The sequence below is a fragment of the Carassius gibelio genome, chromosome B7 (genome assembly GCF_023724105.1).
Source record: "Carassius gibelio isolate Cgi1373 ecotype wild population from Czech Republic chromosome B7, carGib1.2-hapl.c, whole genome shotgun sequence".
Lineage (NCBI taxonomy): Eukaryota > Metazoa > Chordata > Actinopteri > Cypriniformes > Cyprinidae > Carassius > Carassius gibelio.
The window spans coordinates 34461274-34486179 of record NC_068402.1 but is presented as its reverse complement, the minus strand read 5'-3'; the positions used below and the strand labels follow the sequence as shown (position 1 = coordinate 34486179).

Below are 24906 nucleotides of genomic sequence, written 5' to 3'. Positions count from 1 at the left end.
TTTATAAAGTTATTGGCTTCTAAAGTAAGGAGTCGTCTCTGAATCACTGAAACGAGTCGTTATAGATTTCAAATCTTTTGCCCATCTCTATGTACGTCACTAGGAGCACTTTGCATAATAATCTCCGCCGACCGTGTTGGGAGAAACGGAACTCTGAGCTGCCCCACCCCCACACAGACACTCTGTTTGGTGTGATAGCGTCATGTCGAGGAGACAGTGTTTTTTTAATTGTAAAGGCAAGTTTGTTTTATTTTCACTGCCAAATAATGAAGATCAGAAGAACCAATGGCTAAAATTCATTTTCACCACAATACCAGAGCAGTACAACAAATCCCTTTTGTTGTGTTCACAACATTTCACTGATGACTGCTTTTCTAATCTCGGTGAGTACAGCGGAATTTTCAAAGCATTTGGCCATAAAAGAGGGTTCATTACCAACTTTATTTAGTACAACGAGCATCTCCGAATCACAACCTGTAAGTATGATTATGAAGTTATGTGTTTGTTTTCTCCCGAGCGTCTTATCAGTAGCCTATGTCGCGCTAGCACTATATGTTAACCCTCTGGAGTCGATTAACACGATTTTTCCCTGAGAGTCATTTTCCCCTGATAACCCCAAAAAGAACTTAAATTACACTTTCAGTTTTAATTGTACAGATAAGAGCAATACATCAATCGTACTGTAAAGGGTCTATTTTTTACATAATAACATCTAAACTTTGTGCACTTATAAAATAAAGATAACAAACAAGGTGTGCTGTCTGCAGCCTTTGTCTGCGCTGATCTTATTTTACAAACTATTCATTGAAATGAAGTGTAACTCCGTGAATACTCAACGAAGAGACATGAGAGAGATATCAATAGAAAACTTGACATGTCTACTTTTAAACTAAACAAGTGCTGCCGGAAAAAAAAAATCTGTGATTTCCAATGTGATAAAGTAATCCATGTGAAAACAACGCAATGTTTGTTTTTCACGTCTCCCTTCATTATATCTAATGTGACCACACCCCCGCAGAAGAAAAAGCAGCGAGACTGTTCTTCAAGTTTTTTTATTTTACTGTTTGCTTCGCGATGAGAGGAATAAAACATAATTCACCCCAAAAAGATTGCTAAAGCATTGTTTACCGTGAAGTTGTGTGCGGAACAGCCAATCAAAACTATGTCAGTTGACCAATCAGAACACAGTATGCTACCGAAAGGTGGGGTTTAAGGAAACTGAATCCTGAACAGCTTCGCGTGAACCGTTTGGGGATCTCTGAGAATTGAGGTAATTTAAAAATTATATTTTGACAAAATGACAATGTTTTTTAACCTTGCATGGTTTTAAACATGTTGTACAGGACTTATAAACAATGATAGGAAGCTTAGAATTTTCATCTTACTGGCTCTTTAAAGTTAAAGATATTAATTTTAATAAGGCGAGTCTGAGAAACTTAGATTATGTTTATTTGATGGAGATATCACCTTTCTTGTTTGTATGAAGCTTAAATACAAGTTAAAGATTTGGCAAATAAATTGTTTCATGCAAAGAATGTAGGCATTCTTTGCAGTTTTTGTAAGGCTTTTTTATGGTCATATCGATATCAGAATATTCGATACATTTAGTGATATAAATTCTGGCCATATCGTCCAGCCCTACGTTAAAATGAGTTAAGGCTCTGAATTATGAGTCAAACAGGCAAGTATGTTCAAGAGAATTGACTAACCGTTCTGAATCTCAAAGAGGAACAGGTCTGGCTGTTGATTCTGATTGGGCTGGTTGAGGCTTCCACTCTTTGTGGTATGAAAGAGTTGACCAGGCTGTTGTACTGGAGAGGAAGTGCTAGTCTGAATTCTGGTTACATCACTTTGAGGTGCAAAAAGGGTTTCTTGAGAAGCCATACTCCCTTGCATGCTGGATTGGGCCATGAAGAGGTTTACAGACTGTGAAGGGCCTGTACCAGAACTTGGTGCCAACTGCATTGGTTGCTGGTCTTGGAAGATGGGCTTATTCGAGGAGGGGCTGACCCCCATAGTAGTCTGATCCTGAAATGTCATGGGTTCAGGTGACTCCTGCTGCCTGACTGTAACCATGCCGGTCTGAGAAAAGGGAAGGGAAGTGTTCTGTTGTTCTGGAGAAAATAGGCTACTGTTGTTCATTGATACTATCTGGACTTGCCCACCAAATAACAAATTGGAAGTTTGCTCTTGTGTCACTGGAGAATTTAAGGAACCGAGGAGTAGACCAGCCTGCTGCTGCTGACCAGAGGGAAGTTTGCTTGCTGACTGGGAGATGCTCTGGAACATGGATCCAGGTTGGGGACGCTGTGGTGATTGCTGCTGCTCCATTGGAGTGCCTTGCTGAATGGGGGACAGTTGGGGTGGAGTCGGAAATACAGATGGTGGCTCAAGAGAAGATGTCTGCATAGAAGTGTGAAAGGCCAGTTGCTGTGGCTGGCCGGCGTTAATGGCAAGTTGACCTGGTATGGCATTTTGGGAAAGAAACATACTGGTCGTAGATGGGTGAGCTTCCGCTGACATGTTGGACCTACTAAGAATTGTCAGATTGTTTTGGAAAAGGGAAGCTTGGACCTGATCCTGACTGGGTGAGGTCTTCTGTGTGTGGAAAAGAGCCTCCTGTGGGCTTTGGGATTCGGTCATGGCTGTAGGGTTGTGAAACAGAGAAGGTGGGGAATGACTGGGTTGCTGCTGAAGAAAGCCAGTTGCTTGTTGAAACAGGGATGCTTGTTGCTGCTGCTCTTGGGCTGGGGTTTGCTGGAAGAGGGAACTTCCATTCTGCACTATACCTTTGGAAGAGCTCTGCTGCTCTGAACTACAATGTATCTGAACCTGGGGCTGAAAGAACTGATGTTGAAGGTTCTCCAGAGCTTGCTGCTGCTGGTGTTGCTGCTGCTGCAACTGGATTTGTTGCTCTTGTTGCTGGATGTGCTGCTGCTGTTGCTGGATTTGCTGCTGCTGCTGTTGGATTTGATGCTTCTGCTGTTGGAATTGCTGATGGTGCTGTTGAAGTTGATGGTGTCTTTGTTTTGAGAGTGAATTCTCACTCTGGAGATGGATGTTGCAGAATCCCTTCGCTTGCAGCTGCCGTACAGCCTGCTCCAGTTGTGCCACCTCATCTGGAGGTAGAAGTGAGAGCTGCTGCTGTGAGTTGTCATCAATCTGGGAAAGCCCCACCACTGAACCGCCATTGTTGCCTGTCCTCTCCTGTCCGAGACTCTCTCTGTGTTCCAAGAGGAATGGCTGAGCTCCTTGCTGAAGTAGAGATTTATTAGGCACATGGAAAGAGCCACTGGGTGCAAGACTCTGTTCCTGGATGGTGCTGAATGGTTCTTTGTTGGAAAAGACAGAGTTCTGAGATTGATCCTGTTCTCTTGTTTGGTGTACCAGTGGACTGGAAAATTTGCAGTTATTGGCGGAGTCCTCGGCACTCATATCTAAGGTTTGCTGGGCTGAACTAATGACTTCAGAGGTCTGTTGGGTTGCAAACACGATAAACATGGGCATTTATCAAAATGTATGAAAATAGGGATCTATTTATTGTGGTGGTTTCTGTCTCGTGATTTATACAAACCTTGAAAGCTGAAGGTTTACTGGAGACCTCCATTGGAGTGACCTCTTCTCGTTTAACAAGAGGCAAAACTGGCGTCAGCAAGGTGGTATCTATTACTATACGAAACAAAAGACAGGTGGCCAGTGAGACTTACATAACCCCGGCTGTCATTGAGCAGTATTACGTCATGCTAATAGACACATAGATGTTTGCTCACCTTTCATTTGTTCAAAACAACAAGGTGTCACTGGAGGCAAGTCTTCCTTTTTCACAGAAGCATTGACAACTGTAAAAGAGCATGTTTCTAGATCAGTGATTTTTATGAATTGTTCTGAATCCTGTTCCTGGAGGCACAACCACAGTATACATTTTAATAAAAGAAACACACCCAATTCAACTCTTCATTAGTAGAGACTACTGATGGGTTAGATAAGGGAGACACCCAAACTGTGCACTGTTGGTGTGCCTCCAGGAACGGGGTTGGGAAACACTTTTTTTTAGCAAACCTGTTGTGATTAAGAGACATGTTTATGGTGGAGATTAAACTGACCTGGCTCTGGAGTGTATGTAAATGGTTGAACATCATGGGAACGTCCAGCATTCGTAACAACATAGATACCAACAGATACAGGAGATGTGATAGCTGGATTTTGATATGGAGGGACTTTGACAATAAGGTGATTCTAAAAGGGAAAAAGTCAAAAATGGAAAAATGGCACAATGTATTTATTCACTTACTTAGTGCAGTTGAATCTGACTTTTTCTTATAACATCATCAATGAGTGACAATTACTGGTGTCTGGAATATATATACATTTTAATGGTTTGTGTACTTTAAGGGGAAGTCGTGACCTAATGGTTAGAAAGTTTGACTCCTAACCCTAAGGTTGTGGGTTCGAGTCTCGGCCCGGCAATACCACGACTGAGGTGCACTTGAGCAAGGCACCGAACCCTCAACTGCTCGCTGTGCACCGCAGCACACACTGTTCCGGGTGTGTTCACTGTGTGTGTGTGTGTGCACTTTGGATGGGTTAAAAGCAGAGCATGAATTCTGAGTAGGGGTCACAATACTTGACTGTATGTCATGTCACTTTCACTTTATGTGAAGTCAAAGAAGGGTCACCATACTTGGCTGATGTCACATCACTTTTTAGATCATTAATCTGCCGATCTTTCCATATTCATGTCAGGCAACTCGTCAGACCTGTGCAATGCAGCCTCTATTTCTGCATGGCTTGATCAGCCCACAGAATCAAATAATAGATGCAGCAGGTGCTATGGCTTACCTGATGGAAAAACTCCATGTCAATGTCAGCCTCTGCCTTCCAGGATTTATCATCTGCCGCAGTCAAAGAGGCAGAGGTTAAACAGTGCAGGGAAATCCGCACAGAACAAGGCATGACACTTTTCAACATGTAGAGATACCTGAAGCACTCTCCTGAAATAAGACCTTGGTTCCTTTGAGAAAGTTTTTTCCAATAATAAAGACTTCACTCCCCCCTTTAACTGAACAGCTGTGCAAACTCTTCTTGAGAATCTCAGGTACTCCCGCAGGCTGGGCTATAAAAACAGAACCAGTTAGAGAAAGAGAGAAAGCGACCATTAGAATGCACAGCCAGGTAACAATGTTTCTGTCCAGCAGACCATGATTAAATACTTTAGTTTCCGCACATCTGACATTATGTGCAGGTCAACGAAGCCATATAGCCAAATCAGCTTGTGACTAGTGAAAACACCTGGTTGTTTTTGCTTTGTATCCACACATGGAAAGCATGAAGGACCATAGGTATTATGCTGGTAATGCATGTTAAGCAAGCAAGCTTTGCATTTTTTACTATTTAATGCTGCGGTACAAATGCTTAATTTAAGTGACTTAGTATACATTTTTCAATCAATTCAAAATCGGAATCAAAAAATAATTACCGTATTTTTCGGACTATAAGTCGCACCTGAGTATAAGTCGCATCAGTCCAAAAATACGTCATGATGAGGAAAAAACATATAAGTCGCACTGGACTATAAGTCGCATTTATTTTGAACCAGTAGAAAACATTAACATCTCCAGCTGCGAGAGGGCGCTCTATGTCTTCAGTGTAGGCTATAGAAGCACTGAGCAGCATAGAGACGGTAATGTTTTCTATTGGTTCATTTCTCTCGGTTCATGTCAAATTAATTTTGATAAATAAGTCACACCTGACTATAAGTCGCAGGACCAACCAAACTATGAAAAAAAACTGCGACTTATAGTCCGGAAAATACAGTACATGATAATCAAATTACTCGCAATTAATTGTGAAATTATGTTTCTGCGTTATTTACTATTTACTAATAATAAGTATTAACTATTCTTCAGCATTTTTCACCAAGCGTTCCACATCTTCAAGACTAATGGATCCTCTGCAGTGAATGGGTGCCTTCAGAATGAGTGTCCAAAAAGCTGACAAAAACATAACAATAATCCACAAGTAATCCACGGTTCTCCAAATCACCCATAAACGTCTTGTGAAGTGAAAAGATGCATGCTTTTAAAAAGAAAATTAATCATTATGACAATTATTTTTTTAAACCATCATTTTGGGCCAAAATATCCTTAAACCTCCATTCAGTGAAAACATCCAACCCCAACCTAAATCCGCCAACATATTGGTTTAGAACAGTTTTCACTTGTAAACAGATCTGTGCATATTTCCCTCCTGATTTAAGACGAAACAACTTGTTTTGACTCTCATTCTGACGGCACCCATTCACTGTATTGCTGAGCAAGTGATGTAATGCTACATTTCTCCAAATCTGTTCAGATGAAGGAACAAACTCATACATTTTAAACAAATGAAACATTTTCGGATTAACTATTCCTTTAGAATCCTAATGCAAATGTGTTTTCTGTCCAATGAACATTATTTCCTGTGATAATCAGCATAATGCTACAGATGGTGTCAGCAGAACTTATTACAATCAACCTGAAATAATCATCTACTTGCGGGTGACACTGAAATTCAATTTAAAAACAAAGTAGTGCAATCAACCACACACCTAGTAGCTCTCTTCAGTAGGCACCTGATGTTCTGCTTTGGATTCATTTTTTTTAGCTCTATGGCCTTTATAATATAATCATTTATTAAACCCCCTTCTAATCCCTACCTCTCCTATGTGATGAGAGCACCAGCTGGGTTCGCCAGCGGGGAGATGCTATGAATAACCCAAAGCCACTCACTGCACAGTATGGGAGACGAAGAGGTCTGTAATGTGAGCACAGAGCCATCCGGGCGTTGGATGTTGACTCGAAACACCAGTCTGGCGCGGGTGCTCTTCCTCTTAGATCCAGCCACCCCAATACGGGCCTCCACATCAGCATTCCTGAGCTTTAGGATCCCCACGCAGTCTACACTGTATAGACACCCGAACATCAGCTGGTCATTGTCAATATCAATACTTCCAACCACATCTGATAACTACAGAACTACAGAATGCAAAGCTTGAAAGTCCGACGAAGCTGACATGTCTTTACATACGCCAGAGTCATATTGCTGCTGGGATCCAGAGGCACTTCGATGACAGTGGTGCCTTCGATGTCCACTTCCCTACAGGTGGTTGTGTTACGGCCAGTAACTCTGCAAGCCTGGTAGAAGCCATGGGGCTTTACACGTCCAGCATCATTGGCGACAAAAATCTGCAGGACCACTGACTCCTTCACACCCTCGAGCTGCGAAGATCAAGAAACTTGCGGTTAACAGGGTAACATGCATCGTTTTATCAATAGAGAAAAGTAAGAACCAAAAGACTTGGCACTTAGTTTTTTCTTCCACATTGAAAGGTTTCGCATAAAGAAACCCCTAGTGAAAAATAAAGATACTAAAATCTCAGTATACTGCAAATACATCTACATGATATGTAATTAATAAAAATACCTTGTAATTACAGTTTTGGTATCCAAAACTGGTATACTTAAAGTCTGCTAAAAGATGGACTAATGAAGCAGAGAGTGATTTACACTGATTGGAGTGTTTTTGAAGCTGCAGCCACAAGCTCACAGAGACTGTAACTTCATGGGCCCTATCATACACCCGGCGCAATGCGACACAAGGCATTTCAATTTCATTTTGAAATTTTCGTTTTAATTTCACCATTAAGTTAGACACATCAACCATAACTCCTTAAAAAACAGCTAGAAGCCTTGGAGTTATGATTGATGATCAGCTGACTTTCTCAGACCACATTGCTAAAACTGTCTGATCCTGCAGATTTGCTTTATTCAACATCAAGAAGATCAAGCCCTTTCTTTCAGAACATGCTGCACAACTCCTTATTCAAGCTCTTGTTCTGTCCAGGCTGGACTATTGCAATGCTCTCTTGGCAGGTCTTCCAGCCATTTCTATCAAACCTTTACAATTAATCTAGAACGCTGCAGCAAGAAAAAATTTTTATGAGCCAAAAAGAATACACATCACACCTCCATTTATCAATTTGCACTGGCTACCAGTGTGTGTGTGTGTGTGTGTGTGTATATATATAAGACCTCTAACACTAGCTTGCTCTATTCTTTTTCTATTCTATCTGTTTCTTTTTATGTATAATATTATTTAAAAGCCCTTGCCAGGTGTACTGTGTTAACCTAACTGAGACTTGTTATAGCACTTATATATCATTGCTCTTTTTGTTGTTTTTGATTGCTTCCACTGTCCTCATTTGTAAGTCGCTTTGGATAAAAGCATTTGCAAGTGTGTTTGCTAGTTTCAGTCCGGTGCCGTTCACATTTTCCCGTCCAGCGTCATTTTTTAATTAGCAAATGCATTTGTGTTCATTTGTGCACCCATGGGCGTGCTGGTCTAAAAAAGAAGTGTGTTCAGGTGCATGGCTGGCGCACTGCTATTTTAAAGAGTTGAAAATAGACTGCGCCATAGACCAACTCAAACCTGGTCTAGCACAATGTTTTTTCTTTGTTATTTAAAGAGTGTGTTAGTATAGGCTGGTCCACAACGCTCATACACGCTGCTTATTAAACACAGGGACTCACAGTAGCACACAAACATGCCAAATAGTGTGTTATTCCTATGTATGTCTGCACTATGTTTGTACTTTCTTCTACACTGTAAAAAATGACTGTGATTTCAACGGTAAAATACTGTGAAAATGCTACGGTACAAACCTGTTTACTGGTTAACGGTAATTTCCTGTAAACTTTACAGAGAAAAACCGTAAACTTACGTTCCCAGAATTCTCTGCGTTGCATTTCAAATTTTGTTTGAATTTGATGTTTTTTCTTTGAAATAACTATGTTTCTTCTTAATTTTTTCTTATCTGTTATGTTTATTAGGTTTGTATGTTACATAAAATGTTGTTAAATTAATGTTTATTGCATATTTCAGTTTAATGAGTCTCACCATGATGGTGTTTAGTGCTTGTGTGAATGACATCGTGCACCTTCTATATATCTTATTATATAAAAGCTGCTTGTGATGGACTTTGTTTCACCATGTGACACTCTCATCACCACCTGCTTTTGGTGGTTACCAGTGTAATACCAAGGTACAAAACAGATTTCAGTGCTTCAATAAGTTCATATATTAATATTATATCAGTTAAATTATGGTATTAAACTGTAAATATAAAGTAAAACCTTTAAACCTACAACAGTGTAACTGTATTTTTTACGGTATAAAACTGTTAAACAAAAAACGGTTTTACCGTATTTTTTACGGTATAATTCTGGCAACCACAGCTGCCGGTTTTTTACCGTATATTTTACGGAATATTTTTAACAGTGTACACTGGAAGCTCCTGTCGTCAAGTCAGATTCCTTTATGTGTAAACATACTTGGTAATAAAGCTCTTCTGATTCTGATTAAACAAATGTATTTTATATATATAACTTTTTTTTACTAAGGATGAATAGTACTCTTCTAAAACCTGCTGTAGGTTATTCTGGTTTAAATAAATGTGTGTTACCCACCTTGATAGTAGGGAAACCCTGCTGTGTTCGGTCTTTCACAGACCCACGGCTGCCTTCAGTTAGGTAACGCGCTCTATGCTGAGTCTCAGGCTGCACCACAATCTTCAGTTCTTTCCCTTCACTTTTCTGAGGATACTGACGAGACAGTATCCCACCTTTAAGGCCAGAAGCTTGTGGTCCATCAGAGCTATGAAACAAAGATGGTGAACATCAGTTAAAAACTACTTTAAGGGCGGTTTATGTACCTTTAATTTTTCCATAAGTAAAATTTCTGTCACCCTTAACTTTCTCTCTTGTCATTCAAATAACTATTTGACTTAAGGCTGGAAAACACTACATAATTTTTTGGCCAAATTAGTTACTAAAAGTATGAAATTGAAGATTTTCAGCCATCGGAGTTGAGAGATTTGTACAGAAAAATTCCAGTTAATCCAGTCGAAGGGAAAATGCATCGATTCGCTACAGGCCTTTGTTCACCCCCCGGAGCTGTGTGATACACTTTTTTTTATGGATGGGTGTTTTTTATTTAAAATCTTTTTTTGATTGAAGCAATGCAACACTCACTGACTTCAATGATAGAGCTTGAAAGATCAAAGACCATTTTTAATATAACTCCGACTGGATTCGTCTGAAAGATGAAAGTCATATACACCTAGGATTCCTTGGAGGTGAGAAAATTTTTTTGGTGAACTAACCCTTTAAAGGGAGCGTTAGCAAAGGTATGAACAAACATTCTTTCAGTGTGTTAACATGACTCTAATGTTCACATGACTATGGAAAAACATTTAAAAAGGTTTTCAATGATTAGAGGACCTTCAGAAATACAGTTTTAAAAATATTCTTAGCTGGGAAATGTTTATAAAGACATGAGAGTGAGTAAATGACAGAATTGTTTTTTTGGATTCAGTATTTTGGTTCCTTCACATCAATCTCCAAGAAAGAGTCACCAATCATAGTTCACTTTATTGAGCATCACATTTGGGGTGTAAATTCAGCATTTAGTTGATCCTGATATGCGATCATTGTCACTGTTGTAAACAGAATGGTTTTCTTCTTCCATGAGGGAGTTTGGCATCAGATGATGACAACTTCAAAACTCCTAAAAACGTTACCATTTTGTGTGCCTTAGGCTGAGACTATAGATATAACAAGTTTTTATGAATACCATAAAGCCCAAAGTGTACTGTGATACTAAATGACTCACTTTGCTTTGGAACAGGTCTTGCTGTCTGGGCCAAGTTGCGAGAGCACAAAGTGTGGACCTTTGGCACTATCTGCATCAAACACATCCATGCTGACCTCTTCAGCAGGGACCGGTTTTGGACCGGGCTTCTGTCGCGGGGTGCACTTGCGGGCCTTGCGGGGAACTTCAGTGTTGTCATTGTAGGAGCTGGAGCTCACAATGCTGAAGTTGGACACCGACTTTTCTATCCAGATGTTGCTACTCTGCTCTGAGTCGAGAAAGAGCTCATCCTGGCAGGACATGTTGCTCTCATCGAACAGGTCCTCTGGTGGAGGCGAGATGTTGAGGACAGGCCGTTTGGAGGGTGTCATCTGGTGCTGCTGCTGGGTCTGCTGGCCACCTTTTTCTCGACCGGAAAGCTTGTTTTCAGCAGCCAGAACCTCTGCTTTTCTTTGATTGCTAACATCTCCCGGTGTGCTGCTCTCGTGCACGGCGATCCGCTCTGAAGCTGAGGTGAAAGAGGTGGGAAAAGCACTGCGAGGACTTCCCATGCTCAAAGCAGAAGAGACGGACGATGCATCTGCAGTGTGTACAATTAGACATTGAATAAAGGCTTTGACAAGGTATCAAAATGAGCCAACAGTCCCAGTCAAGTCAAGACATTACTCATGATTGCTTTTTATCTTTTCTCTCCAATAGTTCCTGTTTTTAATCTTTCACAGGGCATTATCTATCATTAGGGCGAATATCAAAAAAGCAGTTGAAATGCTGTGGAAATGAATCAACAAACAACAGGAGGCAAACTGTGGAAAAGAAAAACAAGCATCTCATGTAGAGTTACTGCAGAGCAGGCCTGACATCACTCTCCAAGACATTACGCACAGCCCGCTAGCCATAATATCCTCTCATGTCTTGGGTTTTATTTAAGCATACATTGGAAATACAGTAAATGAGCTCTAGCATATGACATTCAAAAACTGTTATATGGCATATGTTTCAATATTCATTCCAGTGGAGGGTATACATCTCTCATCCAGATGTTTCAAATGATGCAAGCAAATTCTTAAACAAATTTGCACAAATTTTAATGGGAGTGAGCTTAGCCACAGAAACAACATAAACCAGTGTCTGACCTATGAAGCAGAAAACTGCAGAGCATTTTGTATGCAGACACTCCCTGCTTCAGAGAGAAATTCCTGGAATGAAAATGAGACAACCAATGAGTAATAAAAGCGGACCATTAAAATATGTTCAAATGAAGAAGGCTTTGTTCAATTTTATTTGTTTTTTAGTGCATCTAATGGCCTTCTGTATTAATTTGCCTTTAAAATCAAGCTACAAAACCTCATTTAATCAAATGGATGAGGTAAAGCATTCATAGTTTAAAGAAGGTACATGAATCCTGTCTGTGGTATAAGACCTTTTCAATAATTTTGTTTGTTTCATATAAATGTGCATATTAGGGAATAAAAATAAATTAGAGAACAATTTATTAAAAGGATAGTTCTCCCAAAAAATCTTCATTTTTCATAATAACCCACACAAAAGGGTTTATCTTCAAAATACAATATGTATATTGTACACACAACCAAAATGTTTCATGTTTCAAAAAGTTCAGTCCATTTCCAAAAATATACGTTTTGTGGGTTTTTTTTATTTATTTTTTATTAAAATAAATAAGCAAGCCCAGCTCAGGTAACAGTAATGTGGAAGAATTGTAATGTAATGCATTATTTTATGCAATTACTTTTTTTTTATGGAGTAACACAATATTTTAAAGCATGTGAATTGAGCTGTTAAATCAAAGTCCTTTGAAGAAATATGAATGCTTAATATAATGACCAGATTTAATTTAGAATTTCATAAACAAATTTATGCTTTTATTTTCATGTGAATCAAGCGCGTTTAGCCTTCTATTCACCATATTTGATTAGCTTTTTGCACGTGCACTGATACATGTTTATATAAAAGCCTAACTTAAATCTATACATCATATATCTCTTTTGAAGGCTTTGAAGATTAAACCGCTTATGGATTACAAAATGATGGGCGAAAATTAGATCATTTGAAAAGTATCCCCATTTGTGTTTCAGAAATGATGTAGTTGAATATCCACATTTAATTTTTAGGTGAACCAGGCCTAACTCTTTAAATACAGTGACAATATTTCTTTAACATTCATCTGTTGTACTGCAAGATGATGAAATGGATGAAATGAAAGTGCTTCGAGCAAAAGCACCAAAAGTAGCTGATGAGCATTGCAAAACTGGGATGGTTCATGAGTTGCTTCATGGGTGGTACCAAACCACACTGCCAAACAGCTGCCAAGACTTAACAAGACGAGGGAATCACAGAAACAGCCAGATGGTTGAAAAAAAAAAAAAAGGATAGCTTTTGTTTTCATATCAACCTTTGGAGCTTGGCTCCTTTGTTTGTAAAGCCTATGAACCAATACCAATATGAGTGATGTAATTTGAATAAGATATTGAGTCCACTGAAGGACATTAACAATGGGGTGAGCTAAACATCCCTCCTTATAAAACAAAGTCAAATTCTGTTTGTTGCTATCGCAGAATGTGCTCTTTACAAAAAACTCATGATTTCCTTTTTTATTAATGTGAAGCTTTAAAAAAAGTTAGTATAAAGCACTATATAATGTGACTTGCCATCCTTTTACCATCCTCACCTTTTGATTGCTCGTATGGCAAATCAAATCATATGCAAATCATAATGGCAGAGGATGCATCCACAAAAGTTCAGTTTCTACACTATACCGCTTGTCTAAAAACAAGACCTGTAAACAGAACTGATTCAGATAACAGTAACAAAACAATAATACTCACACATTCACCTTCAGCATTTATCACAAAATATGAAACTGATAAGCTTTATTTATAGTTTGCTTGCTATTTATGCCTTACCCTCATTTATAAGATTTGTTGCTTTGTCTCACAGGCAGCATAAACAGTTTAAATGAATTAGTTTAATGGGATTGATCAAACTGCTGCATAAGTGTGGCATGATAAACATGAAGACACCTGCATGCACAGGAAGTGTGGTCAAGCCGTACATAATTAAATCAGGAAGAAATCTTTCCATGTGCGAAATGCTGTCTGTAATCTGACAATAATAGTAACCACAAACCATTGTCTATTCAATATATTGAAATCGTCCTCTTCTAAACCAAATCAACTGTGGGTGTGACATGTATGAGTTTCAACCATTTGATTTTAAGTCAAAGGCTTTTTTTTTTTTTTTGATCTTTATAATATGTTTCTGGACGTTAGCATCTGAGCATCTAAAAAATGTTTAATATTTATTTTCCCATCCTTACTTTGATTTTCTGTCACATCAAGATAAGAGTATCTGATCCAGTGACATTTGAGTCATCTGCTCCCGTGTTTGTCCAGAATTGTTAATTAATTGAAATTATTAATTGAAACCCTGTTCTGGAGGAGGACTACAAGAGTTTTTCATTATGCATTACATTGCAACCTCTCGGCAGGCGTGCAACAATACAGACTCTGGAACACACTGTCTCTTCTGTCGATTTAAGGTAGTTAAATCTGGCTGCAAATAAACTTTCATTACAGTGGGTCTGAAGTCCAGTGTAACATCAACTTTGATAGGAGAACGTTAATATGGAAAAATGCAGGTTAGACAAACTCAACAGAGTCAATAAAGATTCATATTCATAAGATGATAAACCAGAGATAGATAACAGATAGGATATTCAACTTTGGACAATCTGTAATTATAATTCAAGAGACCCATGGTCACATCAGAGGGTCCCACGATAAGTTTAGGAGGCAGGTTTGGGGTAGAACACAGAGAGGGGCAAAACCAACTAATCTGAATAGAGCAGCATATAGTTTATTTACACTACTGGTCAAACGCTTTGGAAAATTAAGATTCAATTATGTTTTTGAAAGACGTCTCTATATGCTGACCAAGGCTGCATTTATTGGATCAAAAATACAGTAAAATCAGTAATATTTTGAAATATTATTACACTTTAAAAGAACTTTCAGCATCATTAACATAAGTCTTCAGTGTCATGTGATCCTTCAGAAATCATTCTAATATGCTGATTTGCTGCTCAAGAAACATTTAGCACTATTATCAATGATGAGAAAAGTTTTTATTATACAGCTATACAGTACCATTCCAAGTCTGAGCAAAGAAAGAAAGAAAGAAATTCTACAAGGGAAAATGTATATTATTAATATAACTTTTTTACTGTATTTTTGATACTTCAGAAAATGCTTGTTTTTTTTAAAACATGACAAAGCTTAATGATTCCAAACATTTGAGCATTAGTGAATATTCCTGTTAATTTACATGTTAAGGCCATAAAAAAAATCGATTTCGATGAAAAGATAAACATCTAGAATGTTTTGTTGAAACACATGGGCAAACTAAATTAAAAAACCTTACTTTACGTTATATTTTAAAAAAATATGTACGAAAACCCCATGAAATGTTTTTTAAGGAACAATACCTTGCATGTATGTTTTGCTATTATTCAGTGTAAAAGAGAAGATAATAAAGGTAACAAAAAGCTAGGGTTAGAGACAAGACGATGATACACAAATGAAACCAAAATACTGACACTCAAAAGCGGGGAAGACAAAATCTTTGAAGGGACATGAATGTGGCAAAAGTTGTCCCTCACAAAAAAAATAAAACAAAAAGTAGATATACAAACCAATATAAAACAAAACACAAAAGAACAAAACAATAAATGCAAATAAATAAATAAACAAACCAAACAAAACTACAATAAAACAAAGAAAAACAAATGCCAAATAACAGGGCAAACAATTAGAAAATACCAATAAAACAATAAAATTATACACAAATAAAATATGAATTAAACTACAAGAGAAAATTGCCAGGAGAAGCAAGTCCAATTTGCAGTGAAACCTAAAATCCCACAATGAAATTAATTTAAGCTGGAATATATACGTCACCTTCCTTCAGCTGCAGCCAGCATGTCCTGCCTCGCAGAGGGATGCATTTGGCTGCAGTTAGGTACAGATGTCCTGGCTTACAGAAACTCACCCTAAACCTGGGCACTTTGATAAAGGGGTAGAGTAAGAGAAACTAAAGTGAATTGCATTTTGAATGTATAAATAGGAACTAAAAAGAAAAGTGTGGACAGATTCTTTATTCATTGTTCAGGAGAAACTGACAATTATGCATGAATATGTTTTGGATATAGAATTTCTGAGAATATATTTTGTTTATGTTAATGCAGACTGGAATATTATACCAAAATAAAAATTCAAACATTCCTACTGTAATTTTATACCAAACAGATTTATTTATTTATTTTAATGTATGCATGTTTGTTTGTTTGTTTGTTTAATTCACTTCAGGGTTTATTTGTTTGTTTTGTTTTTTTCTGAGCTTTATTTGGAAATTTGGGACTTCGAGGCACTGAGCCAAATATGTTCATTCACAAAGCTAGAACAATGCCGGCGGGCCGAATGGAATTTCATAAAGCAAGACTTGCAAAATAATTTTTGTGTGTTTATTATTACTATTATTATTAATGTTTGGTATGTTAAATACCAAGTTAAAAAATGCTTTTGATTTAAATGTTATTAACATTAATATAAACATTTATTAACAATATATTTGCCCCTCTGATGCCCCAATAAAAGTTTAGTTTTCTCTGAAATATCCTTTTCCCCCACATTCAATTTATTTATTTAATTATTTGATGGTTTTCCTTAAAAAAATAAAAATACAAAATAATAACAAGATTATGTTTAGACCACAAACCCAATCTATATGCAATCAGATATATTTTCCTGATTAAGTATTATTTTAATATTTACCATTAAAACAACTTTCTGTGCTTAAATGTCCCTATTTTCTGGTCCTATTGTGAACAATTCATTGCATTCGGTGCATGTTAATCCAAAAAAAAAAGAAATGTTATTTGCCTTTTATCTTTTATCAAAAGCTTGCTCCACCTCTGAAATGAGTTTCCTCTGATGTCACCACACTCTCTCCTCAAACCACCTGTCAAAGACCAAATTAATCAACCACAAAAATTGTGGGCAGGTGAATATGCATCACGATGCATGCCTCAGCTCCAGTCTTCAGCATCTGAAAGAAAAGACGGTTTAAAATATGAAAACAAAGCTTACCTGTGGCGAGAGCCGTCGACGGCGGAGGTCCAGCCTCTCCACCACTTTTTTGACTCATAGCGGCTGCGTTCTGCTCTCTAGAAGATGGCAGCTGAAGCTCTTTCGGGAGAAGATCATATACCGATTCTAGAGAGAATCAGACAAAGAAATATATTAAAGGGGGGGTGAAATGCTCGTTTTCACTCAATATCCTGTTAATCTTGAGTACCTATAGAATAGTGCTGCATCCTTCATAACTCCAAAAAGTCTTTAGTTTTATTATATTCATAAGAGAAAGATAGTCTGTACCGATTTTTCCCGGAAAAACACGACCGGCTGGAGGCGTGACGTGTGGGCGGAGCTAAAGAATCACGAGCGCCAGTAGGCTTTTGCATTGAGAGCATGTGGAAGCTGTGACATTACCGTGAGGGATAAACCATCATCCAAAACAAACCATGGCTAACAGTCAGATTCAGCCGTTTATTTATGATCCAGAATCAGATCCAGAGGCTGAAACTGAACGAGAGCAGCAGCAGCAACGACTCGCTCCGAGCGGGGCTCGAACCCGGGTCTCCGATGGGAGGCGGACGCACTAACAAGGAGGCAGAGATATTTGAAGCAGTTTTACTCACCGCCTGCGGTTCCAACACACGATCGTGACCCTTTTTCGTTGGGACTGCATCATCCTTAAGAAATAAACGATACACAAATCCGTCGTCAAACTGGGCCTTGTTTGTAAAACAAGCATCTTCGAAATGCAGGGAACAAACACAAACACTTGCACAACTCCGTTGATGCTCTGTAAAAATAAACTCCATCCACTGGTCCCTTAATGCTGTTTCTCTTTTGGTAATCTGTGCAGGGTTGTCTTGCCCTGGCAACCAAAAACACACTCCTTTTGTGACATTTCGCGACGCTCTCGCTCTGATCAGTGAATGTCTCTGCTCTCAGTGCTCTGCTATACTGGAGCACGCGCTCTTCCGGCAGAAGTGCCCGTAGGACCCATATAAGGAAATTCCGCTCCATCTAACGTCACACAGAGCCATACTCGAAAAAAACTTTCCAAAACTTGTGACAAACCGGAAGGAGTATTTTTGGAACAGAAATACTCCTTCAAACGTACAACTTAATTTTTGAAACTTTGTCCATGTTTAGCATGGGAATCCAACTCTTTAACAGTGTAAAAAAAAAAACCTTTAAGCTTTAGACAGTAAAATGTCAAAATAGCCTTGCACAGATTTCTTTGTGGCAACTGATATATGCAGCGAATTTTCAATTCTCATTTCAAGTGGATTATCGCCAGGCAGGGATGATAGTCAGCACAACATTCATTTCAGTACTTTTCCATGACCATAAAAGTCACCTACATATGTCAGTCCAATTCTAGGTATACAGTGTCTTTCTGAACCACACACGGCCTGGCCATCAACACGGAAAAAGTCCTGACTGCTTATTTTACACCAATAGTAAGTGATAAATACCATTTTTGGCATGCCAGAGGCCTTAGTCACTGCTCTGTGATTGTAGTGGGTTATTTTAACAGAACAAGAACACAATGACTTTAAACCTTGCTCGCTCTTCTGATGAGTACAACTTTGAAAACAAGGCTGCTACAAGGGATTAGAGAAGTTGAGAGGTGATTTTCACTGATCCCAGCAGTTAGACCACATCGAGCACAAAAAATGGATAAAACAAATTAATATAACCGTCACAGACAAGCTCCTCGATTCATTCTGTAGCTTGTCATTTAACACTGGGTCTGAATGAGATTATAACGTTTCAGAACAGATCGTCTCTCACATCACTCTCAGAGATTATCAAACCTGCCAACGGAAAATTTGAAGTGAGAGACGATGCCATATTTAATTTAATGTGTGAATAAAACGGAGGCTGTGAAAGATAGAAATACAATGTGATCAGTAGGTTGTCCTGTCTTAATGTTACAGGTCAGGGATTTACCAATTTTTTTTTGTCACCAAAACACAAAATGTACCCCCTGAGATTATTATTATTATTATTAATAAGTTAATAATGAATTATTATTAAGTTAAGTTAATTTTATTATTATAATTATTATTCTTTTCATTATCAATTTCATAATTTAACAACGCATTTGCATATTCAAGCTTCTCTCAGTTAAATGTCATGACATGCGATTAAGCAAATAAAATATTCCAAATCTTTCTGTGAATGTTTTATTTGAATCTTTTTTTATTTTTTAATTACTAATTCATAGCATTAGGATGCAGAATTTGTTTAAAAACCTTACCTTGTCATTATTTTGTTGTATATTGAAATTGCAATGTGATAAACACTTAACCATCTCATATTGCTGCTGTGAAACATCCAGGCATTAAGAATGCCACACTTTGATGCTAATAGAAATAGTTCCATTTTAAGGCGGTTCACACTTGGCTTACATGTTTATAAGAACCAAATAAGACTGAACAGTGTTTAAAAATAAACAGTCTTTGCATTGACTTTGTAGTAGGACTTTACATTTTTAGTTGTGATAGTGTCTCAGTCTACATTAAATCCACCCTGTTGTTTTTAGAAATGCAGTCTATTTTATTAATAATACTAATAAAATATTATTACATTTTTATTATATTTTAAAATAAAAAGTAATTTGACATTTCACATTGCAAGTTTTAATGCTTCACTTTCAAATGTTAAACCTTCAAACTTTTATTTTGGCAGAAATCTGCAGGGGAGACCTTTATGCAAGGTAAGGCTAATTAAACAAATTTACAAATTAACTAATAAAAGGTTGAAAACTTTATTTTAAAGACCAATTCTCACTACTGAGTAGTTGTTCATTAGCATGCATAATACAAATATATTGGCTGTTTATAAGTACTTATAAAGCACACATTAATGCCTTATTCTGCATGATCATATTTTACATCCCTTCATCCTCATCCCTTGTTAAGTATAATAAGCAGCAAATTTATTGAGGGAGAATTCTTAGATAAAAAAAATATATTGTGTTCCCTAATCTATGGTGTTACCAGTGTAGGTTCAGAAAAATAAGCAACTTGCAGAGATGAGTTTTAGTTGATCAGAATTTACTGTGAACCGAGCCGTTCTGAGACACAGAAAGCACCCGATCATGAGCTGCTTGTGTGTTAATGAACACTGAAACATGCAATGCATAAGACTACATTGCAGCCTTTTGCGATTGGATAATTGCAATTTGCATGATATTACAATTTTTATTTAATTTTGGTTAGATTTATATCAACTCACAAACCCCCCTCCGGTTCACAGTCTGGGAAACTCTGTTCTAGGCATTGTCCATTTTCTTGTCTTTTGTCCATTTGAAATTTTTTGAAAAACTTTTTTCCATCAGCTGAATGGTTGGTATAATGGCACATTGGTATAAAGGTTTGACCTATGGAACATTACTGGCATCAAATGGAATCGCAAAAGGTAATGGCTTACAAACAGGTTTCCCAAACACAGAGAAACAGGTAACCACACCCCCAAGTTACACCATTGGCTAAACAAGGTTGACATGTTAAACCGCTCCAACCAAGCAAGCATGTTTGTGGATCACCACAGTGTTTATCTACATATGATTTACTTATAGCAGCCTCTGCACACAGGAGAAAAAAAAAAATCAGATCTGAGTATGTCTACATATGTTCACACTTTTTTTCCATCTGCATGTATATTCTAATACCTCATTCTCAGAAGATGTCGAGCAGTCTTGTACAAAATAAAATGTGAAAAGCACCAGTGTGTTTAGAGGCCTCTTAAATTCTGAGAACAAATGCATCTCTTATGCGGCCTGAAATAGATGCAAACATGGGGGCAGGTAAAGGCAAATTCTCGGTATGGCCGTGAACACAGTTTACAGAGGCCAGACGGGAACCAACAGACACTCAAACTCAAACAAGCCTAGGAAAGTGGATTTTAAAGGACTTGAGACCAAAAACATCACAGTTTTTACGCAACCATCATTACTTTTTCCAAATTATTTCCAATCAATGTCTGGAGGAAAAAGCTAATGGTCCTTGATTTATAATTATTTATAATTTACAGCACGTCTCAGATGGCAGTACCATGTTACTTCAACATACACTTTCTGATAGGCTTATTTCAATTCTGGAGCTCGCATCTTTCTGGAGCTTCACCATGGGAAGTCAATGCATTTAATAGTGAAGGTTTAGTGATATTTTCCAGACCTGTCATGGTATGTTGCTTATGAACTTGCAGATCAATAGCATTGTATGGAATATTCCTCTGAATCCTCACAACTGCTGCTCTTTCTCGTATATTGAGTAACTGCATCTGGTACCAGTTAACATAAATAGGTTTTTCTAATTCACAAAAACACATTAATCACTTATAAGACATGATAGTGCCTAGCCTGCTCTTTCCCTGCTTAACCAATTTCTGTCTTAGGCTGGTCTGCACATGCAGGAACATGTGTCGTGTGAACAGGGCCCTTCAAGTAAATAGATTGCCAACCACATAGACTGAAAATATGTGCTAAGACTGTGGCTGCAGAATCAGTACCTGGATTGTTTCTAAGTGTTTCCACTCATTTTTAAGAGAATTCCTATTTTGCGCCATAGTTTCTTCCCACACAAATAGGACACAGTGGTTGCCGTTCATGTCCCAAAACACAGTTTTTCTTTCACTGGGGAAAAGAAAAAACAAAGAGCAATATCATTAACTTGGTAAACATTATGATGTCATTGCTTCTACAACGCAATGTCTCACTTTCTAGCTCCTTTCTTGTTCTGACTAGATCGGAAGCCAAAACACATTTGCAATGAATTAAAGCGACAGTTCACAGTCATTTACCCTTCATTTTGTTGTTTTAAACGCAGAAGATTAGCTTTTTTTGCTCCGTGTAACACACACACAAAAAAAAAACATCAGCAGAATCCTCATGTTGCTCTTTTTCATACAATATTTGGGGGAAATATCATTGTAATTCATTTGTAATTCATTATCAAGTGTGATAATATAATGTACCAACCACATTCCCAACCTTTTAATTATAAGTGCTAATAAATTCAGCTGCTGTCTTAATCAAATTAAGACATAGAAATGCATATTTACATTTTACTTGGTTGGTTGTCAGGGTTGTTTGATTGATTGGTTGGTTGGTTGTAAGGTTGTTTGGTTTTGGTTGGTTGATTGGTTGTGGTTGGTTGGTTGGTTGGTTGATTATGGTTGGTTGTGATTAGTTGTGGTTGGTTGTTGGTTGGTAGGTTGATTTGTTGTGGTTAGTTGGTTGTTTGGTTGATTGGTTGGTTGTGGTTTGTTGGTTGGTAGGTTGATTGGTTATGATTGGTTGGTTGGTTGGTTGTGGATGGTTGATTAGTTAATTGATTGGTTGTGACTGGTTGGTTGGCTGGTTGATTGGTTGTGGTTGGTAGGTTGTGGTTGGCTAGTTGATTGGTTGGGGTTGGTTGGTTAGTTAGTTGTGGTTTGTTAGTTGATTGGTTGATTTTTTTGGTTAGTTGTGATTGGTTGTGGTTGGTTGGTTAGTTAGTTGTGGTTTGTTAGTTGATTGGTTGATTTGTTGGTTAGTTGTGATTGGTTGTGGTTGGTTGGTTGGTTGGTTGGTTGTTTGGATGTGGTTGATTGGTTGTGGTTGGTTGTGATCAGCAGAATCTTCATGGTGCTCTTTTTCATACAACATTTGGGTGAAATATAATTGTAATTCATTATCAAGTGTGATAATTTAATGTACAAACCACCTTCCCAACCTTTTATTATAAGCGATAATAAATTCAGCTGCTGTAAACATAAGATAAACTATTTTCCACTAAAATAAATACTTGGTTGTTGTTGTTTGTGGTTGGTTGGTTGTGGTTGGTTGTTTGATTGACTAGTTGTGGTTGGTTGTGATTGGTTGTGGTTGGTTTGTACATTGATAGGTTGATTTGTTGTGGTTGGTTATGGTTGGTTGGTTGTGGTTGGTTGATTGTTGTTGGTTGGTTGGTTGATTTGTTTGTTAGTTGTGGTTGGTTGGTTGATTGGTTGTGGTTGGTTAGTTGATTGGTTGTGGTTGGTTGGTTGATTTGTTTGTTAGTTAGTTGTGAATGGTTGATTGGTTGTGGTTGGTTATGGTTCGCTGTGGTTGGTTGGTTGGTTGATTGATTGGTTAATTGGTTGGTTGTGGTTGGTTGGTTGGTTTGTTGATTGGTTGTGGTTTATTGTTGTTGGTTGGTTGGTTGGTTGTGTTTGGTTGTGGTTGGTTTCATAGGTAAATCACATTTTTTTTGGCAAAATTATTTGAATCTTAATCACACATTTTATCAGAAAAATCATTCATTCATCCATGCAGCCCTAAATATAATCATAGTCTGTGGTGTTTTCTTCATAATACAGACGTTTTGGCCACACAAGGAAGATGGAAAAATTATTCAAATACATGTTCTCTAACCATAAAGCTCAATATATTTGTTCTGTGCATAAAAGGGGAAATGAAAAGAAAAGAAAGGAAAAAACACATTCTGCAAGTTCATTCATACTTTCATTGACTCAGATTCTTGCCTATGTAAACTGTTTCCAACCTCTGTTTCCTCTGTGATTTGACAGTTCACATTAATGCTTAGACTCAGTCCTCCAGTCATGCTACCTATCTAATATTCAGGACCAAACTTGATATTATTTATGAGCTGATGGTCTTTGCATGAGTCAGATCATCGCATTTGGTCATTTGCAAAACCTTGTGAGACATTAAATGATCAAAAATTAGATTTTACTGCAACCCAACAGAAGTGAGCAATGTACAGTATTTTAATATTTTAAATGGGTTCTGGTGCCTGATACAGGTTTAGAAGGTGAAATTCTCCATTCAAAGGACAAGAGAGATTTAAGCTGGAAATCATTTATAACACTCCACAGATGTTTATTACCTATTCCAGCCTGATGCCGACGGCACCATAGTAACCAGGAGCAAAGCGAAGCCTACATCTCCAAGCATTATGAGCATTAAGTAGCTGGTAAAGCGAACTTTAAATGGGTGCTCTATATGAGGCAAAAACAAAGTAACTGTTGCTGCCCTAAAGCAAGGACTACCAAGCCAGACAGAGAGCGAGAGATAACACAGAAGAATCTGTCTAAAGGTGTACATAAATTGTATTGTTAATCAAACTGTGTGGCTGATATGACATGATTAACACATCCTATAGATAAAATGAAGTTATCTCTCTCATATATAGAATTTTCATATGTTTGCAAAAATCAGTGCTTAAAGGAATAGTCCACTCAAAAATTCAATTTTACAAGTTACTCGCCTTCAGGTCACAAAGGTGTAAAGTTTGTTTCTTCATCAGAACAGATTTGAAGAAATTGAGCATTATATCACTTGCTCACCAATGGATCCTCTGCAGTGAGTAAAAACATAATAATAATCCAGAATTAAGCCACACCACCCCCAGTCCATCAATTAACATCTTGTGAAGTGAAAAGCTTCGCATTTGTAAGCAACAAATCCATCATTAAGATGTTTTTAACATCACATTACTGTATTTTGCAACACAAAGTCATGAGAAAAACAACATCTGAGATTACAAGCCAAAATACTTGTGATCTGTTTTGAAACTAATCAAGTGTCACCCAAACTCTGACAGAATTACTGTAGTTATGATAATGCTGCTTGTTTGCAAACTTTTTTATTTAGACAAACTGGAAATGTTAATAAGACATTAGTTAAACAGTTTTTTGTGTGTGATTCTGTAAGATTAAAGATTCTAACTGTTTTTTTTTTTTTGCCAAACAATTATTAAATAAATCATTTATTTATTTATATAATTTATTTCTATATAATAGTTATTAGGTGAACAAAGGCCTCTTGTAGCGAATCGATGTGTTTTTGAAAGAAAAATATCCATATTCAAAACGTAATAATCACTTTAATCTATCTTGCGCTCACTGTTGTAAACTAAGCAGTTCCGGGGGAATGACGGATGAGGTCAGGTGCACATGCGCCGCTCAGAAGTGATGCACGTGGAAATGCAGAAGAGAGGTTAAAACAAGACAATGGTCACTAATTAGCAGTGGTGGACGAAGTACACAAATCAAGTACTTGAGTAAAAGTACAGATACATAT

The 24906-nt window shown here is 37.6% G+C and overlaps 1 protein-coding gene across 5 annotated transcripts in view; it reads right to left on the bottom strand.

The window, feature by feature from the left end:
• LOC127962475 (nuclear factor of activated T-cells 5-like) overlaps positions 1-24906 on the bottom strand; it is a 48702-nt gene that overhangs the window by 5412 nt on the left and 18384 nt on the right. For 2 of the 5 annotated variants that reach the window (XM_052562052.1, XM_052562053.1), the window contains exons 2-12: positions 16848-16973; positions 10708-11266; positions 9504-9690; positions 7066-7256; positions 6768-6940; positions 4979-5113; positions 4840-4892; positions 4104-4236; positions 3771-3839; positions 3575-3669; positions 1710-3474 (exon numbers count right to left, since the gene is read on the bottom strand). In XM_052562052.1, coding sequence (XP_052418012.1) covers positions 1710-3474; positions 3575-3669; positions 3771-3839; positions 4104-4236; positions 4840-4892; positions 4979-5113; positions 6768-6940; positions 7066-7256; positions 9504-9690; positions 10708-11266; positions 16848-16973 — 3486 coding nt within the window. Of the gene's footprint in view, positions 1-1709; positions 3475-3574; positions 3670-3770; positions 3840-4103; positions 4237-4839; positions 4893-4978; positions 5114-6767; positions 6941-7065; positions 7257-9503; positions 9691-10707; positions 11267-11819; positions 11917-16847; positions 16974-21350; positions 21482-24906 lie in introns of those variants that run through there. The other 3 variants (XM_052562055.1, XM_052562054.1, XM_052562056.1) reach the window with 3 other exon arrangements.